Source organism: Silurus meridionalis, chromosome 9 (assembly GCF_014805685.1).
Source record: "Silurus meridionalis isolate SWU-2019-XX chromosome 9, ASM1480568v1, whole genome shotgun sequence".
Taxonomy (NCBI): domain Eukaryota; kingdom Metazoa; phylum Chordata; class Actinopteri; order Siluriformes; family Siluridae; genus Silurus; species Silurus meridionalis.
In genome coordinates this window covers 1,014,661-1,035,956 of record NC_060892.1, presented here as the reverse complement: position 1 = coordinate 1,035,956, position 21,296 = coordinate 1,014,661, and the positions used below count along the sequence as shown (strand labels likewise).

The following is a 21,296-nucleotide window of genomic DNA, read 5'->3' as shown; positions in this document are numbered from 1 at the left end:
CAGACTCACTGAAACGATGATTCAATGAGCAGCTCAAATTACAGATTTATTTATAACAGCATTCCAGGAAGGAGCAGAATAACTGTCTTCTGACACAGACTTTATCACTTACTAAACACATGTACAGTGCATCCATATATATATATATATAAAACACACTGTGGCAATTATTTTGCTGAAACTCTGTGTACATGACGTCATAAAAAGAGCACATGCAACCAAAACATCTCAATCAAACGGATATACAGAGATTCTGCTTCTACTAATAGAACTGCAGCCCTAATGATTGCGTACTTTGCATTTATGAGAATTTGCAATCAAATATTATTAATACCTTTTTCTTTAAAATTTCTGGTGCTTTCTAGATTCAGGTCTACTGTGATTTACACACTCTAAATAGCTCATAAAACTGGGACAAGCTGCTAAAAGCTATAAAGTGTTGAATTGTTTTTTATGTTATCAGAGCGCCGGCTCAGAGCCGCACGTCACATTCAGTGTTACTGATTATTTCAATATTTACCTTTGCAATACTGATACACTTTATGGCCAACGATTTGTGGCCACCTGACCATAAGATTGCTGCGTGCATTCGGAAAAGATATTCCAGTCTCCATTTACTGTTATAATGAGCTCCACTCTTCTGGGAAGATGTTCCACTAGAATTTGTGGAAAGTTGTGCTCCTTCGAACCACAAGTGTGTTAGTAAAGTCAGGTACTGATGTAGGTGAGAAGGTGAGGAGGCCTGGGGTGCAGTCAGTGTTCACCAAAGGGTTGAAGCTCTATAGCAGGAGATTTTCACTTCAACTCATGTAAAGCAGATCTTTGTGCACAGGAGCATTGTCATGCTGGAACAGGTTTAGGTCTGCTAGTTTCTTCTTCTTTTTCTTTCTGCTTCTCACATTAGTGGTCACCACAGTAGATTATCCATCTCCATACCCCCCTGTCCTCTACATCTGCCTCTGTCACACCAACTACCTGCATGTCTTCCCTCACCACATCCGTAAACCTCCTCCTTGTTCTTCATCTTTTCCTCCTATCTGGTGGCTCCATCCTCAGCATTCTCCTACTGATATACCCCATGTCCCTCCTCTGCACATGTCCAAACCATCTCAATCTCACCTCCATCACCTTGTCTCCAAATCGTCCTACACACGCTGTCCCTCTAATAAACTCATTTCTTCTAATCCTGTCCATCATCTTTACTCCCAACGAACATCTCAACATCTTCAGCTCTGCTATCTCCAGCTCTGCCTCCTGACTTTTACTCAATGCCACTGTCTCTAATCCATACAACATCTCAGGTCTCACCACAGTCCTATAAACTTTCCCTTTCACTCTCACAGATACTCTTCTATCACAAATCACTCCTGCTATCACTCTTCTCCACCCACTCCACCCTGCCTGCACTCTTTTCTTCACTTCTCTAACACACTCTCCATTACTTTACACTGTTGACCCCAGGTACCTGAACTCCTCCACCTTCTCCACCTCTTCTCCCTGCAACCGCACCCCTCCACTGCACTCCCTCTCATTCACACACATTCTTACTCCTACTGACTTTCATTCCTCTTTAGGTCTCCTAGTTTAAGTGAAGGAAAAAATGCCATTCCACCAAATGCACTCAAACTCGTCTTATTCAATTGTGTGACTCCAACTTTGTGCTAACAGTCTGCAGAAGAACCGCATAGGGCTGGAAATGTGTCCAAATACTTTCATCCATTAGTGTGTGTCAGGAGGCTAAAGCTTTCATAGAACAATCATAGCTTTTGAACAATTCCTAATTGCTTTTTTTTTTTTGCTGTGTATCTTCCTGACTAGTATTAAGGAGCGCAAATGATTTTTTAAGAATCACAGCTTTTAAATGATCCAAGAAGTGGGAATTATTTGGATATAATAAAAAAGCTCAGTACCTCTCAGCGGCTTCAGACTTCTACACCTCAGCGTGTTACCTTTCTGTTCATTATGACTGGAATTTTATTTGCTTGAATGTGTTTGGAAGAGTGTAGGTGGTTAATGAAAGGGGACAGAGATAATTCCAGGGCTCATAAATGTAAATAAACTCATGAAGAATGCATGGTGAATAATCAGTTTGTCTGCGGAAACACGGACACAAAACAGCAAACAGAATAGCTTCACTTTCAGGATTGTAGATTCTGCAATATTCTACGGGTGTATATTATAATAAATAGAAATTAGTACAAAAATAATTACCAAATAGTACAAAAAAGCTGTCATACACACCGACATCATATGCGTGACATCATACAATTTTATTGTTTTTAAGCCTTGTATATATCTTGCCTGTAGTCCCTATACATCTTCTCCCTGACCAAGGTCGGCACAAGGAAATACACAGCCAAGGTGTGGCAATGGAGACTCCAACAGGAACGTCCTCTTTTAATTGTTTATATTTATATATGACTTTATTGATGAGCGATGACGACATGGTGCTGTCCCTGGTGCTGAAATCGTGTCCATCCCTACACCGTGATCGCGCTTTAATTAACGCCATGGGCTGCGTCCCAAACCGCATACTAAATACTATCTCAAAATACACCACCACCACCACAGGTTTCCATAGTTACTGTAGGTGGCGTACTATTTTTGTGAGACTATTTAGCACTTGACTGAATACCAGCAGCCCGTCGGAATTTACTATTATTATTATTATTATTATTATTATTATTATTATTATTATTATTATTATTATTATTATTATTCGTCATGCAGATATGGAGAATAGTGAGGCATTTGAAGTTCAGACAAGTGCTAATAATGAAGCACGAACGCGTCTAATGTCTGACTTTACTGTCTCCTTCCTCCAAAGCTAAGCCCTCATGGACCCATATCTAGAAGAGAAATTACTACACGCACCTTCTACTGATTACAGTCATGCCTGGTTTCTTCTCACCTCATCATTTCCTTACATGCGTTCAGTGCAAACATATAGACATATATCCCTGAAAATAAAAAGTTCAGCTAACAGCCCGTAGTTTCCTCCTGTATGTGAAGGATTTGAGTTGGATATTCGAATAGTTGTTTTTTGAAGTTCTGTTCACATTAAACGGACGCACATAACCAGGGACATGAGATTTTTATTTGTTTGTATGTTTGCAGGTATGATTTTATATGACTTATAAACCCTACAGAAAATACCTGAAGTCACTGTACGGATGGATGATCCAGTTCCCGGCAGATTTGACCCTCTCCTGCTCTTTCTCCACCGCTTTCTGGCTGCCGAACATGCGCAGGGAGAATTTGTTGACCCCGGGCTGGAGCATGGAGCTGAACTGCCGTTGCATGTAGGTCTGACTGTCCCTGGCCTCTCCGTCCTCCGCGCTCATCTGTCCATCCTCGGCCTTGGAGAGCTGCGCGGTGCTCGAGCTCGAAAACGCCACTCGAGGGTCCTTCTTGTCCGGTTCGGCGGCCCCGGTGCCGGTGGGCGTAATAGAACCGTCCATGGTGGCGAAAGGGAACGCGCTGGGAGCTCTTCTCTCGTCAGGTGTGATCGAGCCACCTGTCTGCTTCTCCTGCTTGGAGATGAGTGAAGGCGAGCTCGTGTCTCTCCTGCAGTCTCCGTTCGCGGCGCGTCTCATGCCGACGTCGTCCTCCTCCTCCTCCACCACCACCTCCTCCTCTTCCTCCACTTCCTCCTCGACTCCGTCTTCTTGCTCCGCATCAGCACTGGTGGCTGAGGTTCTCGTGTCATCGTCGTTGCTCGCGAAGCTGAAGCCGAAGCCGAACCCGCACGCGTCGCCCTGGCACAGAGAGACGGGCACGCGGTCCGAGTCGCGCGGCGCACGAAGCTCGTTTGAACCGCCGGCGCTGCTGGTGGAGGTCTGGGTCTGCGCTACTCCACCTCCTGTCGTCGAGCTCCTGGTCGTGGAATGGTCGGTCAAGCCTGCGCTCTCGGCCCTCGAACGTCGCTCGCGTCCGCGGTCTTCGTCGCCGTCCTCCGCTTCGTCCATTGCGCCGAAACGGCTCAGTGCACCGGGTGGAGACTGAGGGTCTAAAGGCGGAGACGCGACAACGCGGACTGACGACTTCTCCCCGACGACACCGACTGTGGAGGAGAGCCCGCGCGCACGGCGCGTTGCCATGGCTACAGCGGCATCCGTGAACTGCGTGCGCAGCCACGAGCGCCTTCAGCCCAGAAAACAAAAAAAACTGAGCTGTTCATCAGAATATATTTACTATAGAATAAATTAAGAGAGAGAGAGAGAGAGAGAGAGAGAGAGAGCAACTGGTGCTAAAAATGTAGAACATCATCATCATCAACATCATTATCTTTATTTTTAGTAGTATTTTGATTTACAGAACACGAATCGAGTTACATTTTTAAGAAGAGAGCAATAAAAGCGCATCTGCTGTCACCAGGATACACAATAGAAATAAATTATAATAAAATATTTTTTATTATTAAAAACACTGTATACAAGTAAAGTCAGTTGTATATTAATAATTAATGTGTGGCTGCTGAATTTTCTAATTTAATGTAGAAAATAAAGACCCTCTGATCAGAGCCATGCTCAAACAATTATCCACACGATTCTTGAACCAAATGCGCCACCTGGCGGGAAGCAGGAAAACTGCATGTTTGATCTGGCTTGGGGTTTGTGGCCTGAATATTGCTGCTGCTGCTGCTGTGGGTTCACTGAACACGCCTTCATACAGTGCAATAAGAAACGTGTTTCGTGGAAACGTGCATCATATTCTTTTAACCAGAATCATTTATTTGATTGGATCAATCCATATTATAAAACCAAAAGTACTAAAACACCTGAATTACACTTATAATGTACATTTTCCCTTCACTTGAACTAGAAGACCAAAACACGTTCCAGCACGGCAACGCCTCTATGCACCATGCGGATCTTCTTTACATGACCTGGAGTGGATAATCTTCTGCTATAGAGCTCTGACTGCACCCCAGGCCTCCTCACTTTCTCACCTACATCACTACCTGACTTTACCAACACCCCTGTGGCTGAATGAATCTCCACAGCATCGAGTGGTGGTTATTATGAGTAAATGGGAACTAAATGTGGAATGATTAGTTCAGAAAGAAGCACAAGATTTTGGATAAAGACCTGTAGTCACTGTAGAAGCATATTCCTGCTCGTGGCTGATTGGAGCAGATCTCAGTCTGGCCCATCTCCTCTGAACATTCTCATCAACAAGGAGTTCACGACATTGCTGAACCTTGACCTGACCAACTGAAGCAACCCCAGATCAAAACAATACCCCCACAGGCTTGTAGGATATGTAGTAGTTATGATGACTGCATCAATTCATCCACCTCTTTTCCTACCCTGAGGCAGCCATCACTTTGGAATAAGTTCAACACTCTGGATCTGTCTTAGGCCCGATGTTTTTATATTCTGTATGCTGTCTCTGGATGCTACACAGGTGAGACGAGAGAGATCAGCTTAACAATGTTGAGGAACGTGTAAAGGACATTAGACAGTGGATTCCTGAAAACTTCTGCTTAACTCGGACAAGACAGAAGTTCTTTTACTCAGGTGAGGATCTCTGGATGGTGTTTTTATATTCTGTATGCTGTCTCTTGGTGTGATTATTGACCCTGGTGTTTCCTCTGAGTCTCACGTGAATAATATCATCAGGATCTCCTTCTTTCACCTTAAAAATTTTGCTAAAATTTAGAAATATGATGTTGTTACAGGATGCAGAAAAACTAGTTGATGTTTTTGTAACATCTAGATTAGACTACTGTAACGCTTTACTGTCTGGGTGTTGGAGTAAGTGCAGAAATAAGCTTCAGTTAGTTCAGAATGCAGCAGCAAGAGTATAAAACTACTACTGACGTATAAAGCACTTAACGCTCTCACGCCGCAGTATCTGAGTGAACTTCTGTACCAATATTTCTCTCCACTGCTTTTTTTTCTCTCCCTATCCTGAGGTTGCTCCAGCCCCAGTCACGTCTCACCTCATGAAGATTGTGGAACTTTAAAGAAGTAGATGCCTACAAACATCCTGAACCATCTAGAGACGTACCAGTGCCATTTGGATTCCACTTCATGTGTGGAGTTTGGACACTGGACCTCTTTGAATGTTTAAAGGCTCTGGCATGGAGAAGCTGGTGTTGGATTTGTGATGATCTCAGATGTTGAGCTATTTTATGAGTTGCTCAGTAGCTCCTGGTTTTATAACCACAAATGACTGTAGAAAGATCATCACTCATAATCACACACTCCAGTGCTCATGTTAGTTCTCACTCTCCAGTGTTCTGTAGAGTTTAAAGACTATAGGTTTCTTCCTCATAACATCTAAGGGAGTTTTTCCTTCACCACAGTCTCCATGGTGATCATCAGGGATAAATAAACATCATTCACTTTAACTGTTAAATTCTGTAAAGCTGTTTTGAGACAATGTCTGTTGTGAAAAGCGCAATAGAAATACACATGACAATATGGTGCTCCTACTTAGTTCAAAAAGTGCAGGCTATTTGTTGGTACCTCGAATAATGAAGACTCCAGCAGGGGGCAGATGTTTCTCTTAGAAACCTGTTATGGAACAACCTTTTAATCAGTGTTTGGGATTCACTGTTGGGAACACAGTCTCGGTGTTCGAGGCTGAAAACATATTTAGTCGAGTCTTTAGTCAGCAGGTGTTTGTGAGGTAAAGAATCAGATCTGGAGGGATCATGGACAGTGTTTTAAAACTGGAATTTTTGGATGCATTGTCTCCTCCATCACACCTTCACTCAGGTTTGTTGACTGTGGTGTCTCTTATCCCATGTGTCCCTCATGTCTGTGTTACCTTCTGGCTCTTGCTCAAGAACTTTGACGTTGGATTTGGGCTGTAATATCAACAGTCTGCTAAAATAGTTCAGGATCATAAACAGTTCCGCATTTAAGCGTCCATCACTAAAGAGTACACCTCATTAATGATGGAACTGTAATGAACAGACAGGATGATGGGTTTCCTTTTGGAGTTCTCTTAAGTCTGAGGGAGTTTTTCCCTCACCACTGGTTAAGTGATTAGCTGTTTTGAGACAATGTTTATTGTTAAAAAGCACTACAATAACACAAATGAATTGAATTCAGACTCCACAGACCACATGACCTTCTCTTACTGATCCAAAGTTCTGCTCCCTATAAAGTAGAGAGCCTCCCTGCCCTCCATAAACCACTTGTTGGGTAGATCTCTATTTAACATGTAAATGGGACTGAAATAAAACAATATTTTGAATTCATTTCAAAGTGATTTTTTTTTTTTAATATTTGGAGCAATTCCTTTCCAGACAGCAAGTCAGTAAATCCAAAGCCAATTTGAGTGCATGTTAAAGTGAGCAGGATCGACAAACTTGTTCGAGGATCTATGAAACATAAAAAGTGCATACACAGGGATTCCTCGTGCACAAAGTCACTAAGGAATAACGGTGACATGCAATCAAAGTTTTTAACCACAGAAAATATCACGTAACAGCACACACTGGAACGTGTGACGCGATCGACCAGGCCAGACTGACGTTAAAATCAAACCAAATAACTTTATTAAGAGTGTGCAGGTCAGTAAAGCTGACTGTAAAGATTTTCTATGTTTCTAAGGCAAAATAATTTACACCAACTCAATACGTTCTTAATATTCAACATGCCTTTGAAACAAAATGGCACAAGTTCAGTCATAATTTTAGGGACAGAACAACTTCTGGATTTTCTTACAGGGAGGATGAATACTCTCAGTGGGGGGGGAAAAAAAAATACTTCAGCTAAATGGCACATGTACGTATTCAATAATTATGGTACTAAATATTCTGCTTTATTCTGGATTAGTACTGGATAATCATTTGAATTATAAAATGGCAAAGTATGCACGCTTGGTCCTCATCGATGCAGGTTTACTGCTGCCATCAAACTCCAACATTAGCATTAGGACAGGACAGTGGCATTCTGTAGTGAACTAGAACAGTGCAAGTCAATATACTGCAACAGCATGTAGTTGGATGTGTGCTGCAATGTGTTAATATATCTAGAGCTAAAAAATTAAGCATGTATGAAAAAAAAAGAAAAGAATGTTAAGGCTTACAGGAAAAAAAATGAAAAAGAACTACACAGAAGAACGTTTCAAACCATTGCTTTGGACATCAAGAATAGCGGAACACACCGAACCTCTGCACATCCCATGCTGCCAAACGGAGATTTTATATAGATAGAGATTTTATATATATAGGCTTTTAGAATATATAAAAGGTACTACAATAGCCTGGTTATCAAATTGTTCTCAAACACAAACTGGCTGTATTTAATTCAGAGCTGATTTCTGAGGCAGGATGGAGCTGATCACACTTAACAGTTTTTATCCAAGCTAAAGTTGTGTGGCACAGTAGAAGAAGCCAATAAAAAAAATCATCAATTAATCATTCCCACACGAAGAGTTTCACTATAACACACTTCTACAGCAAGATTACAATCATGCATTTAAACCAGGCCCTCCCACAACTGCCCCTCCCTGCCACACCCCCAAATCCTAGATTAGTTTTTTCCCCCCCCAAAAGAACACGTTCGCTGGCAGCACAATACAGAGAGCAGGAATACTTAAGAAAAGTACGGAGAAAAAATGAGAGAGAGAGAGAGAGAGAGAGAGAGAGAGAGAGAGAGAGAGAGAGAGAGAGAGAGAGAGAGAGAGAGCGATCAATATCTCAGGACTTTTGCACTCGAGCAGAAAAAAGGTTATTGAAAAGAACAAAAAATATTCTCAGAGCACGATCTTGAGGAGCCACACGACAACTTCATGCTTTTCTTGAATCTTGGTTAGTAGTCATCATCAGGATACCTGGGTGTGGAAAGAAAAACACAAAGGGCGATGTTTTGTACGTGATGTGCTTTGAAAACGTTTGATCTCTGGAAGATGTTTTGGAGAACAGCGTGTGGTGTTTTTGCTTCGGGACGACTTACCTCTTCATCTCGTCTCCTCTTAGTTGGAGTTCCTTTGTCTGACGTTCTTTTCTTTGTGGTTTGTTGCAGAGTTGCTCTTCCTGAAACACAATGGGTTTCCTCTTTAATTTGCTGGGGGTGGGGTTTCAATAAACATTTGAAGTGGAAAAAAAAAAAATTGAGACTTACAGTGGAGCTGCTCCAGAGTCATCATCTACAGTCAGCAGGAAGAGCACATGAGAAAGTGGGGGAAAAAAATTTAATTCTTGTATGAGACTTAAAAAAAAATAAAATCAAATCTGATTTTATAACTAGAAAATGTAACTATCGGATGACTGGCTTTTCTATATTATATGAAAGCAAAATGAAAACACGCAGCTTAATGCTTATCTACTATTATAAATTGAGAATATCTAATCAATTATTAACCTGTATCAATAACTCAGATAATTATACAGGTTAAGTGTGGAATAACACACTTATTATCCCATGCACAATGCAGTTACACATGCATCATAAAAAACTGAACAAATATGAAACCCATAAAGTTTTTTTTTCCCATGCAACCTCAAAACGCTCCATATGACAGACAACCTCAGTCAATCCCTTTTAAACTCCCACACTCCTCATACACACTGTCCCTGAGCAGTTAAAACCGCAGTACACCAGCGTAACCCATGCAATGAGAGTTTGATGCAGAAAGCATGCACAGCGATATCGCTAAACGTCTCCTGAGCCCTAAAAATGGGACGTGTTATTTAACCTACACACACGAGGATGAAACCAAATCCAGCCTGAGTGAGTTCGGCCTTTTTCCAGCCCTTTCATTGTATGTACTTGGAATCAAAACAAATTAGAGAAGTTTTTACAAAGTTTTTTTTTTAACCCGCACCCATACACATTTCCCAGAAACCAATGAAAGAGCTGGGAGCTTGTCAACGGTTCTATCAGCAGCTACTCTAAGCCAGGAAAAAAAAGCACTGTACAGGGAGAGAAAAAAATAACTGCTCCATGATCCTAGTCTGGCGAAAACCACTTCAGCCTGACATGCAGTTTTGAACACTTACCACAACGTAAAAGCAGCAGCGAACAGAGAAATAAACAACGTAAATAATAATACACATACCCAAATAAATCACTGCAAAACAAATACTTTTCCCAAAACAAAAAACGCCAACAAATGAAAAAGTTGGGCATTTAAATACATTTAACAAAGAAAATAAATAAATAATCTGATCACTGAAAACACATACATTCATTGTACATTCAGTGGGCTGCAAGCAAAGTCGCTTAAATAAAAGGGACTGGGACGTACCGTCGGTAATCTCGTCAGGCTTTCTCCGTTTCTCGTAGATGAAGATGATTGTGACGAGGATGATGACCTCAGCCACAATGCCTAGGAAGGGCCAGAGAGCAGCCAAGCGGCTACGTACACGTAGGTTGATCTTGGCGGTAGCTGGTCCCAAGTCGTTCACCCCGGTGCAGTTGTATTCGCCAGCATCCTCGTTATTCAGGTCGCTGATGATCAGAGAGGAATTGTAGGGGGTGCTTTTGATGGAATACTTTTTGGTGCCATTGCTGATGCTCTGAGTGATGTAAAAGAATAAAAATGTGTTTGTATAGGAATTCACAAAGGTAACATGAGCAACCTAAACACTCAAAACCCTGTATAAAAAAAAATTAACTGTACAGCTGAAGTAAAAAATAAATAAATAAAAAATTAAAAGCTAATGACGTTTTTTTATTCCATTTAAAAGGGAGCTTTAACGCTTGTAAAGCGTAATCGAGAAAGCTAGTCATAAATGCTTTTGAAAAAGGCGCATGCAGGCTTTGAGTAGACTGAAACCCCTGCAGCACTATCAAAAGTTCCAGACCGTGTAAGAACTTAATTTTTCAGACTGGACAGAAATCTAAATATGTAGTGTATATGCTGAACATTAGAGCTGTACCATTTTGACATCTCCCTCAGAGATCTTAAACCAGGTCCAGTCAGTGGCAAAGGGGTAGCTGTGGAAGTCGCATGTCAGCACCGCCTTGTCGTTCTCGTTAGCGTTCTCAGAGTGCTTGTGGGCTGTGATATGAGGGGGACCTGCGGCAACAAAACAGCATTTCATTGATTCAGACAATTGTTAAAATCTCCAAATCTGGCTGCAGAAAATAAGAGTTTCATAAACGTTTAAATGTCAATGTTACAATACAAATGTTCCAAAAGAAATTCATACTTTTCACTTCGATGAATTCTTCAGCTGGTGAAGTGGACAAGAACACGCAAGAATACCTTCCAGAGTTGGCCTCGATCTTTGGAATACTGCAGAGAAAAAAAAAAAAAAGAAAAAAAAATACACAATTGACAGGGTTTCTAGAGGTTTCACCAAGCCAATTTTAAGGCTAGAGACCTTTTTAAGATGTTAAGAATGAAATTTAAAACCCATATCATGACATCAAAAACACACAAATACTTTATTAGCAACTGGCCTTAACCCCCAGGGCAGGTATCGCTAAACTTGCACTTACCCATAGCTGAAAAATACAATTCTTTTTTTGTTTTTTGTTTGTGGTACAACCCAAAAGAAATTTGTGCAAATAACAGAAAGCTGAATATTTACCATGTATGTGAAGTACCCCAAAGTTTAACATTTTCCCAGTTCAAATTGTCTCAAATTGCAATAGTCAGATTTGTCCTAAACAAAAAACTGAATGAGATTAAGCCTCGGCAGACTAAAGCAATGGTAAAATCTCTCTGGACTTTTGTAACAGGGCACAGCACAAGATTCCCAATTGTTGAGGTGAAATCAGATAGAGGGAGGTAAAATAAAAACAAACTGCTTCCACTTGGCACATTGCAATCGCATCACCACAGTTACAACATTCATGTCTATTGTAATCCAATAAAGGAATTACAGTCAGTGTTGAGGCGATTGAAACCCTGCCAGCTCTGGTCTACATGCAGAGCTGCACACCAGTACAATCCCTACATAATTGAGGTAAGTGCTTACACAACTTACTGCATAGAACTGCACTTGGTTTAGGATCTTTTATATAAAGCATGTGAGTAAAGCAGTGTGGGTTGTATGTGTAATGAGAACATACATGTGAACTGTGTAGAGCTCTCCGCTCTGCTTCTTGGTGCTCTCGATGATCTTGCCATTTTTTTTCCAGTGGGTGCCTGTGACTGGAGATGTCGGGTTGGTAAAATTACAGCTTAGCGTAGCAGATGTCTGGTTGAACACCTCTTTCGGATCAATCACAATCACAGGCTCTGAAAAGTCGCAATAAATGCTGTTAACAGTTTTAAATGAAAACCCTGATTAAAATCACCAATCGATTCAAAAGCTTAAAATTATATCAAATAAAATGAAACATGATCTAAACTGTAAAAGACGCCTCCTGACAAACCTTACTGTAACTTAGCCCAAATTATTTAGTTCCATAAATGTTTACTACACAGTAATAAAACAGCAAATACAAAAATATTTATTAAAGAAGAAAATGGGTTAAAAAGGAAAGATAAATACTAGGACTATAAGTTGCAGGGAAAGAAAATGCAGTGAACAAATACAACAAAGATGGGAGTGAGGGAATTCAACTAGGAAGTGGACTGGAATTCAGGAAATACTCAAATGATAAACATGTAATTTTAGAGAATTACAAAAATGAAAAATTACTTTACACCATTATATTCCAATGCCTCGATTTGAGCTTATAAGAAATAAAAGTTGGTTAATAAAAATAATAACGATAAAATACTGGAGAGACCTGAAAACCATTCACATAATCAGAGATAGCAGCACATTGGGTTTGCTAACTGGGGTAACGGTAAAGACTGTGGGCTGGTCTGTGGTGGAAGGGAAGACACGGGAAGAGCAGTAAAAAGGGTAAAAAGACTGGAATCTAAAGGGCTTCACATCCTCTATCTGTGGGCTGCTGCTCCTCTGTACCTCACCACTCACTTTCAAGCACAATAAGATTGGCCTGTGAGCGGATCCACTTGACTTTGGGCAGTGTCACCAGGGCATTGCGGTCGGGGTCGTTGGAAGCACGGCACTCGTACACGCCGGTGTCGTTGAACGTCAGATTGTAGAGAAGCAGGGTGCTGGCGCCATGCTGGATGTAGGTGGTGTTGATGCTTAAGCGCTCGTGGTGAGCTCCTTCAAAGAGCTGAGAAGTCGTCTCATTGGGCTCATTGCCCTCTATAAACCACCACTGCACCTCTGGGATTGGGTTCCCTATGACCTCGCAGTGCATTAGCACACTGTCACCTATCACTTTGGTCTGAGACATGGGCGACTTTATGAAGCCCGCTGTCCGCAAGATGGATTTTTTTGGATTCAGGGCAAGCAGTTCATCAGAAGTGATTAATAAGTGATGGAAATTATGGATTAAAAAAAGGCAACAAAGAACAAAAAAAAGAAGATAGTTAGAACAAATAAGGTAATTCAAAGAATAACAAAGCTAGTTAGGTTCCTGGCATTAATGAATAGATACTGCAAGATACCCAAATCAATAACAACTAGAACATAAAATGATAAACATTTTACTGTGGAAACACTGACAAGTAAAACAGGAAACCTAGAAGGATCTCAACTGATGTAACACGACATACTTAAACGTCTAATGAATAAAAAGTCACATTCTTCCAACGATTCTTTTGAGGGTGTTTTTTTGGGGGGGGGTAAACAAAGCCTGTGCGCAAAGGCGGTTCCATGTGAACCCCTGTGGAGAAGTTTCAATGGAACTCCTCAAAAGAATATACAGAGTAGTCCAACCTGGTAGCATGTGCGTGTGTGATTTGTAAACAAACTAACATCAATGATGAGAAGGCCATAATCATGAACACGAAAACGGTACCTGACTTAACTAACGCCCATGAGAATGAATCTCCACATGCACACTCAAAAATCTAGTGGAACATATTCTCAGAAGAGTGGAGGTTATCAAAAGTGCAAATGGGGACTAAATGTGGAACAGAATATAAAAAAAAGGATATCAAGTATATGTTCAGGTGTTTACAAACTTTAGTCCATAAAGTGCATCTTTTCAATACTAGAGCACCGAGTCCACAAATGTTTGGTAGAATGTCACTATTTTAATCAACCCAACGCAACTGGTGAACCCAAAAGCAGCTGATGTATGCGATTGAATATCGTGTGGCCTTTAGACTGGAATGAGCTGCATTTGTTTGGCCTTTAAAAAGGTTATCTTTACATCACTAACAGTGTAGTCAGCCAAGCCTAAAGCCTCATTAAATATAATTTCAGCAAGTATCTGCTCATGTTCAGATTTTTTTTTTTTTGTGAAGGAATTTACTTAAAGAGTACCAGTCAAAAAATAACAACTATACTCCTCATACACTACAGGCAACAAGATTACCAGGATACCTGAGTCTTAGCAATATGTGGTACTTGTTTAGAAAATCTTTGTATTCGGCTATTAACTTGAGTAATTAAAATTTATATATAAAAAGGCATTGATGCAAATCATTTATTTTAATTCGTTATCATTTAGTCCATTTAACTACACATGGAGCACTGTTTCCCCACGGACCATTATTACTGACGCACTGGCCGCTGAGTTCTCGGCCGCTCTGGGGTCTCGTTTATAAACTGGCACAAAATGAGGTTAGAAACATGTGTACACCACTTTCTACGCACTGGTTGTGCGCCCTGTCCCCTTATCACCTTCTGTGATTAGTAAAATAAATCGATAGCTGCAGTCCTTTTTTGTATATTGATGCATTCCAGTTTTCCTTCACTTAAAATACAAGACCCAAACCTGTTCTAGCATGAAATTGCCTCTGTGCACAAAGACAGCGCAATGAAGATCTGCTTCACATTGGTTAGATTTGGTGGAAGATACATAAGAACATAATTGAATGCTTTACATGGGCATGAGTGGAAGATCTACTGCTAAAGAGCTCCAACCTCAACCCTAATGAAGATTAATTTGAATGCTCGCTGCACCCCAGGCCTCCTCACCTCACCTACATCAGTACCTGGAGACAAATCTCTAAAGAGTCTAGTGGAACTTCCCAGAAGAGTGGAGGGTACCATAAGAGCAAATGGGATGTTAAACTATACCAATGTTATGTTCAGGTGTTCACAAACTTTCAGCAATATAGTGCGTTTGTGTGATTATAATAAAAAAAAATAAATAAACGCTAACAGACTCGCCCTAAATAGAGGCCAGAGAAAACAACATTATTCTGTAATGTCTAAAACTGCATATCTAACTGATCTCACCAACATTTATGGGAACACTTCGAGCTCAAAGTCTGTGGTGCACCAGTGAACTTTGCAGTAAAAAAATGTATAGGATTCCAGGAATTTTAAATGAGCATCATCATGGAAAATATTAAAGGGATGGGGACAATGGTTGTGTTCTTACGATAGGTGTGGAATGATGGAGGGGAAAAACCTGTTTTAAATGAGAAGCTTGTTTGACTTCTTGGGATCAAAGTTCAACAAAAACCTTGCACACTGGGAAAAAACCTGATTGATTTTGGGTTGCTTGGTAAAAATCAATCTTAACACTTAATAATAATGATGATGTTTCTTGGCAGCTGAGCGTGACCCCGGGAGACCTATTAAAGTACTTAGAATAATAAACATTCAGGTTTTTGGCTCCCTGGTTGATCTTCCTTGGTGTTTGTAATCATTGTTATGATCTTGTATGAACTTGCGATTCCATGCGAGTAACTACCTGCAGGCTTGTTTGTTTCTCTGTAATTTGCATGGCAAAACTGAGTGACAAATACAGAGATCTGACAGCATAAAACGCACAATACAAACCGGATTTCGAATATACACTAATTATTTTTCATAACTAACATTTATCCCTACAGAGAAAAAAATATTTAATGAAACCGTAGGAATAATATTTGAATAAGGTCATGTGCAATAGTCCTCTCCTGCAACATTACCTTTTCCCACAATCCAAAACAGAAGCTTTATTTTGGAGACATATGCCAAATAAAAGCATCTAAATTTGTCATGATTACAGATTTTTTTTATTTTAAACTAAAACCATGGAATTTATTGCTTTACAGCTCGGTTGAAAAGTACAGGATGTTCCTCGACTGCTTTGTGTAAATCTCTGCTCCTGTGAACAAAATGGCAGTCGCTATGGCAGCCATGATGCCTCGATCACACTGGATCCATTCAGCTCCAGATAAATACCTGCGTGATCTCGTTAACGTTGTTTCCCAGCCTGTGCTGAGCCGAGCACAAGAAGTCCCGTGGGGGGTCTAAATTTTAATTCTGATTTAGAGCCTCTACAGCATGAGCGCTCGTGTGTGTGTGTTGGTGCAGTCCACTCAACCTTTACCTGTTAGTCTAAAGCCCACACAGTTCCTGAAGTGACAGATGGGGAAAAAACAACTGATGCCAAAAACAAACCCATCATGATGTCATCTAACAGCAGTGTCTGGATTTGAGTGTAGATTTACCTCAGTGGCAAAACTCTCACGCACACACCCACCCCCACATTCACCCTGCCGTGAACAGGTTCTATTTCTAACCGTGAACCCGAGGCTAATTAGGGGAGGATTAACAGGTGCTGATGACTTTCATTTGTGATTCAACTCTCACAATATGGAGTATATTTCATGGTGTGGATTTCTGCACCATGTCCATCCACAGGGTTGGAAAGTTATAATGAGCTTATGTTAAATCCTTTCCAGACCAAAACCTGCCTGAAAAAAACATCGTCCATCTGATTGGTCTGATCACAGCGCTGTCGGTTTATTCTGGTTAACCCCTGTTTACACCAGGTTATTGTTTTTTTGGAAATATTTAGCTAATAAAAACTTGGTTCGAAAGAATAATGTCATAGATTAAAACATTTCTAAATGTCTAGAACATGAAAAAAGATTAGACCTTCATCACATGACCCTCTACATGAATCATTCATTTGGTAAACCCTAGTTTACACCACTGTTAAACCAAGATCATGTGTTTTTTTTTTTATGTTTATCTTACAGATCTTTTACACAAAACAATATGATGATATTTAATCAGATATAAGTAAAATATTTCCAGAAATCCGTGTGTTGGTTAAAGGCTGGTTTAATCCGGTCTAACAAATTATATAAATATTAAATCAGAAATGTATAATACACAAGGGGTGTTACCAAAACACTCATAAAAAGGGGGATTTACACATAAAAACCTGTTCAGTTAAAAAAATCGTTTTGTAAACTGTAAACTATTACTAGCGCCCTAACTTACCAACGATAAATATTCACGATATGACGTCACAGCGATGTTATAATGTCGCGAATTAAACCGACTAGCAAGCTAACAGGCTAACTGTTCACGCCAACCAAATGAGGTGATTTAATTAACGCGAGAAAAGCCTCTAAAACGAAAAAAAATATGTCAGGTTTGGTGTTAAATATTACATTTTGCACATCTAGAATAAATTCGTTCGATGTCAGAACAAATTTCCTCACAGAACAAAACCGAATCGTCGAAACAAAACATGCTAATGTGTGAGTGTGGGCACCAGGCTTACCTGTCTCCGCAGAGGCCTGCTGAAGACTGAATAAAAGAGCACTGAAAGCCCACAGCAGACGCATGCTGGCTCCTCTGCGATTCTCGGGCGTTTAACGGGAATAAAACCTAATGTGTGAGTGTAAATAAAATAAAGCGCCCGAGCCGGGAGATTGAACGCGCGGTAGCAGTGTGTTCTGTCTTCTGACCGCTTCGGCCGCTCGTCGTCCTCTATTTGATCCTGAGGCGGACGAGAACGCGCGCACGAGAACGCGCACGTACGCACCCCAGCGAGCGTCTTTGCGTCACCGGCGCCCGGAAGCTGGAGGGAACGCGGAAATACGGAAATAAATACACGTGTAAAACAAAATAATAAACAAATAATAATAATAATAATAATAATAATAAAAAAAACAATAAACATATGTAAAGAAAAAAAGAAATTGCCCCAAAAAAGTGAATGTTGAATGAATTTCAAGGCCTAAATTTGATTTGTGATCGTTTGTATAGACCAAATGATAGATAGATAGATAGATAGATAGATAGATAGATAGATAGATAGATAGATAGATAGATATTTATTGCACAGTATTGCATAATCATTGCATAGTGCAGGTGCTACCAGAAATGCAAAATTGTAGTAATTGTGTAAATTGATAAGACCAGATAAATACGCAAATATATGTACAGTATGTAAAATATATAAGTCGATAAATGGACAGCAACAAATATTAAGGCTATGACAGTGGAAATTGTGTAGAAGCTGGTAAGCAAGTACACTAGGAATAAATATAAACATATATACACTGATATGGGGTAACATTGACATTTTAACTTTATGAGCAGTGACGTGAAGAACACTGATTATCTCTTCAATATGGCACTTGTTAGTTAGTGGGATATATTAGGCAGCAAGTGGACATTTTGGCAAAACCACAGATCTTGTGGGCTGTTCCTGGGTTTGCAGTGGTCAGTGTCATGGGTTCAGAATCAGAAAAAACTTTGACAAGTAACATGGGTTGCATGAACAAGGAATTTGTCATGGTGTGCTGGTGCTATACAAATATAAAAAAAAACAAAAAAGACAACAATAATAATAATAATAATAATAATATGATGATGATGATGATGATGATGATGATGATGATGATGGTGTAATAAACAAGGATAAACACTGACTGTACATTTTTTTGCAGGAAATGTAAACGTGAGGCAGTGCAAATGATATTTCCCAAATAAATCCAAAGGTGCAGGGATGCAATATAGTTTGCTTTGCTGATTGTGGTAATGTAACACGTGAAATGCCAGTGTGCGGTTTAGATGAATGTAATGGTAGTGTTTATGGAGGCTGATAGATGATGATGGTGGGTCTCTGGTATTGTTTATGAGGTTGGGTCATGCCGATTTAAATAAATTATTTGTGTGGAAATTGTTTGTTTGTCTGAGTAATTATTAATCGTCTACATTACTGTAAATGTTTAAGCTAAACAGAAGGGACTTTGGAGACAGAAAACAGATTTTGTGCAACATTCCAGTTTATAATCAATACTCTCTCATGAATGATATTTAGTCCTGCGTATAATAAACACGTGTGAATCATAAATCTGATTAAAACGTTCTTTACAGCTTTATATCCCAGTCTTTATTAATAGCATTACTATAATATTAATTTCTAATCCACAGACACAAACAAGACTGGACTTTTGTACTTCTGACTGTTGCACAACCTGGTACAGGACATTTGGGTGGTGGTGTGGTGTGTTTGGCTGCTGTTGAAGTGGAACCTGTTTCCTTTTCATCTATTGTTTAGCAGGGTTCAAAACCCCATCAAGTCCTTAATAAAGCAGCCACGAGTCAAGTCAAGTTTATTTCTATAGAGCTTTTTTTTCACAACAGACATTGTCTCAAAGCAGCTTTACAGAAATCAACAGTTAATTAACTGTGCCAAATGATATGTATGAGCCTGAGACTTTTTTCCAGCCCAGCTTTGTTAGAGAGAGAGAGAGAGAGAGAGAGAGAGAGAGAGAGAGAGAGACCAAAGAGGAGATAAAGACTGAAGGATATTAGCAGCACAATTTATCCCAAGAGTGAGAGAGTTTGTGTGTGTGTGTGTGTGTGTGTGTATGTGTGTGTGTGTGTGAGAGAGAGAGAGAGAGAGAGAGAGAGAGAGAGAGAGAGAGAGAAAATACTGCCATCTAGTGTTAATATTAAGCAGAAAATAATATTATAATAAATTGGATTAACATGTTTTGGGAAATTATTACTTATTTTATTATTATAGTACATCGACTTGAGTCAGATGTTTGGGGGTTTTCAAGATTTGCATCAAACTCTGATTTATGCAAAACTTCCTCCATTCATTTGATAACAAAAGAACACAAAACGCCCCAGTAATTACATGTATATCAATGTGTGTGTGTGTTTGTGTGTGTGTGTGTCTGTGTGTGTGTGTGTGGGGGGCATGCCTGTTTTAGGCTGCATCACTTCTAACAGGTTCGTGCATGCAACACACACACACACACACACACACACACACATTCACACTTACTCACATTCACACCTACACACATACATACATATTCACACACACACGCTACAGCACACACACACTTTCTCTTTGTTTCCTTCATCCCACCCCTCTTTCAATCCTTTCCATTTTCAAGAGCTTCATTGGTATGAAGAACAAAGTGTAATAAAATGCAGTAAAATGCAGTAAAAGGAAGAAAAAAAAATCATGCAAATAAAATGTCAATGCAAATAAAACACACACATAATATACATATATACAAATACTACTAATAATAATAATACTACAATACCAACAATAAAGGTCAATTCTAACAATGACAAGAAAAACAGGGATGTTGCAGATCACTGTTCCTAATATTGTGGCATATAGTGCTGCTAATATACAGCAGTCTTTATCTTCTCCTAATAGTAGATTATTATTGTTAGATGGGTTGATTAAAGAGTGGATTCTCTCTCTGTGTCTCTCATGTTTCTATTGTATGACAGTGTATGTGTGCTTTTATGGCATGGCAGAAACCGTGCACGTGTGCTGCCAACGCACGTGCGACAGGGCTGCATACAAATATTACAAAATGTGTACAAAGAAAAGACAGGTGCATTTAAAATTAAATGAAGTCAAAAACTAAAATATGATTTATAACAGAAATAAAATGGAATGTAATCGAATATTTACAAAAAAAGGAACATTGGGTCGTCAACCGGGAGTCCGCGACCCCTATTGGTCCCCGGTGGTACCGCAGGGGGTCAGCTAATAAAATAAAATAAAATAATGTTAATCTACATGTGTTGGAAACATCAGATCAGGTCAGATTGAGTGTTTTCTCTACGGCAGATTTATATTGTGCTGCTAACATACAGAGTCCACGTGTATTCCTAACAGATACATCAGTTTCTCATCGTTTGTTAGAACTTGAAACGTGGACTTTATTTTTCTATAAAACACTCTCTGTATATCCGTGTGTATTTGTGCATTCTGATAGGAAGTGCAGTTTCTCTCACAATCTGGTTCAGATCACAGTGCATACATGATCTCTTTCCTGTAGCAGCCATGTTTTTCTGTGTCTGTCCGTCTCTATTCAGCTGAGCTGAGCTGAGTCTGTATCTGCTCAGTGTGGCTTTCTCTCTTTCTTTCTCTTCCTTCTTTCTCTTCCTTCTTTCTCTTCTCTTCTTTCTCTTCCCTACAACCTTTCAGACCCGTATGACTCCAGGAGATGGAAGGTCACATGTTAGAGCTTTTCTTTATTCATCTTCAGAGGTGTCGATTCTACTAAAAAAGGAATTGAATTAAAGATGTATTGAATAATGATCAACTATTGTATCTAACCGTCTGAGATAAATGATACAGAAGTGACTGTGGATGAGTGAAAGGATTACTGATTGT

At 39.9% G+C, this 21,296-nt stretch overlaps 2 protein-coding genes across 3 annotated transcripts in view; both read right to left on the bottom strand.

Annotated features, from left to right (window-relative positions):
* The window catches only part of hcn2b (hyperpolarization activated cyclic nucleotide-gated potassium channel 2b), a 48,122-nt gene extending 43,986 nt beyond the window's left edge, over positions 1 to 4,136 (bottom strand). Inside the window, exon 1 of the mRNA XM_046858275.1 lies at positions 3,157 to 4,136. Coding sequence (XP_046714231.1) covers positions 3,157 to 4,100 — 944 coding nt within the window. The 5' untranslated portion in view covers positions 4,101 to 4,136. The remainder of the gene's footprint in view (positions 1 to 3,156) is intronic.
* A 3,357-nt stretch (positions 4,137 to 7,493) lies between these two features.
* On the bottom strand, positions 7,494 to 17,666 carry bsg (basigin). 2 transcript variants are annotated; one of them, XM_046857315.1, is made up of 9 exons: positions 17,409 to 17,666; positions 12,848 to 13,198; positions 11,988 to 12,156; positions 11,120 to 11,205; positions 10,847 to 10,986; positions 10,213 to 10,483; positions 9,087 to 9,093; positions 8,919 to 8,998; positions 7,494 to 8,796 (listed from the first exon to the last, which is right to left on the bottom strand). In XM_046857315.1, exons 1-8 carry the CDS (start codon positions 17,470 to 17,472, stop codon positions 8,938 to 8,940), a joined length of 1,149 nt encoding a protein of 382 aa, XP_046713271.1. In that variant the 5' UTR covers positions 17,473 to 17,666; the 3' UTR covers positions 7,494 to 8,796; positions 8,919 to 8,937. The 2 variants fall into 2 exon arrangements, with proteins under 2 accessions (XP_046713271.1, XP_046713269.1); XM_046857313.1 differs by having other exon boundaries at positions 9,087 to 9,111; positions 17,409 to 17,662.
* Positions 17,667 to 21,296: the final 3,630 nt, after the last annotated feature.

What these genes read in the sequence shown, in the direction of transcription:
- bsg (XM_046857313.1), bottom strand. Translation starts at nt 17,472, where the DNA reads ATGCGTCTGCTGTGGGCTTTCAGTGCTCTTTTATTCAGTCTTCAGCAG. An exon ending in CAATCTTATTGTGCTTGAAA is followed by an intron (nt 12,157 to 12,847) that starts GTGAGTGGTGAG and finishes GCGACTTTTCAG; the next exon opens with AGCCTGTGATTGTGATTGAT. An exon ending in GCCTGACGAGATTACCGACG is followed by an intron (nt 9,112 to 10,212) that starts GTACGTCCCAGT and finishes TGCTGACTGTAG; the next exon opens with ATGATGACTCTGGAGCAGCT.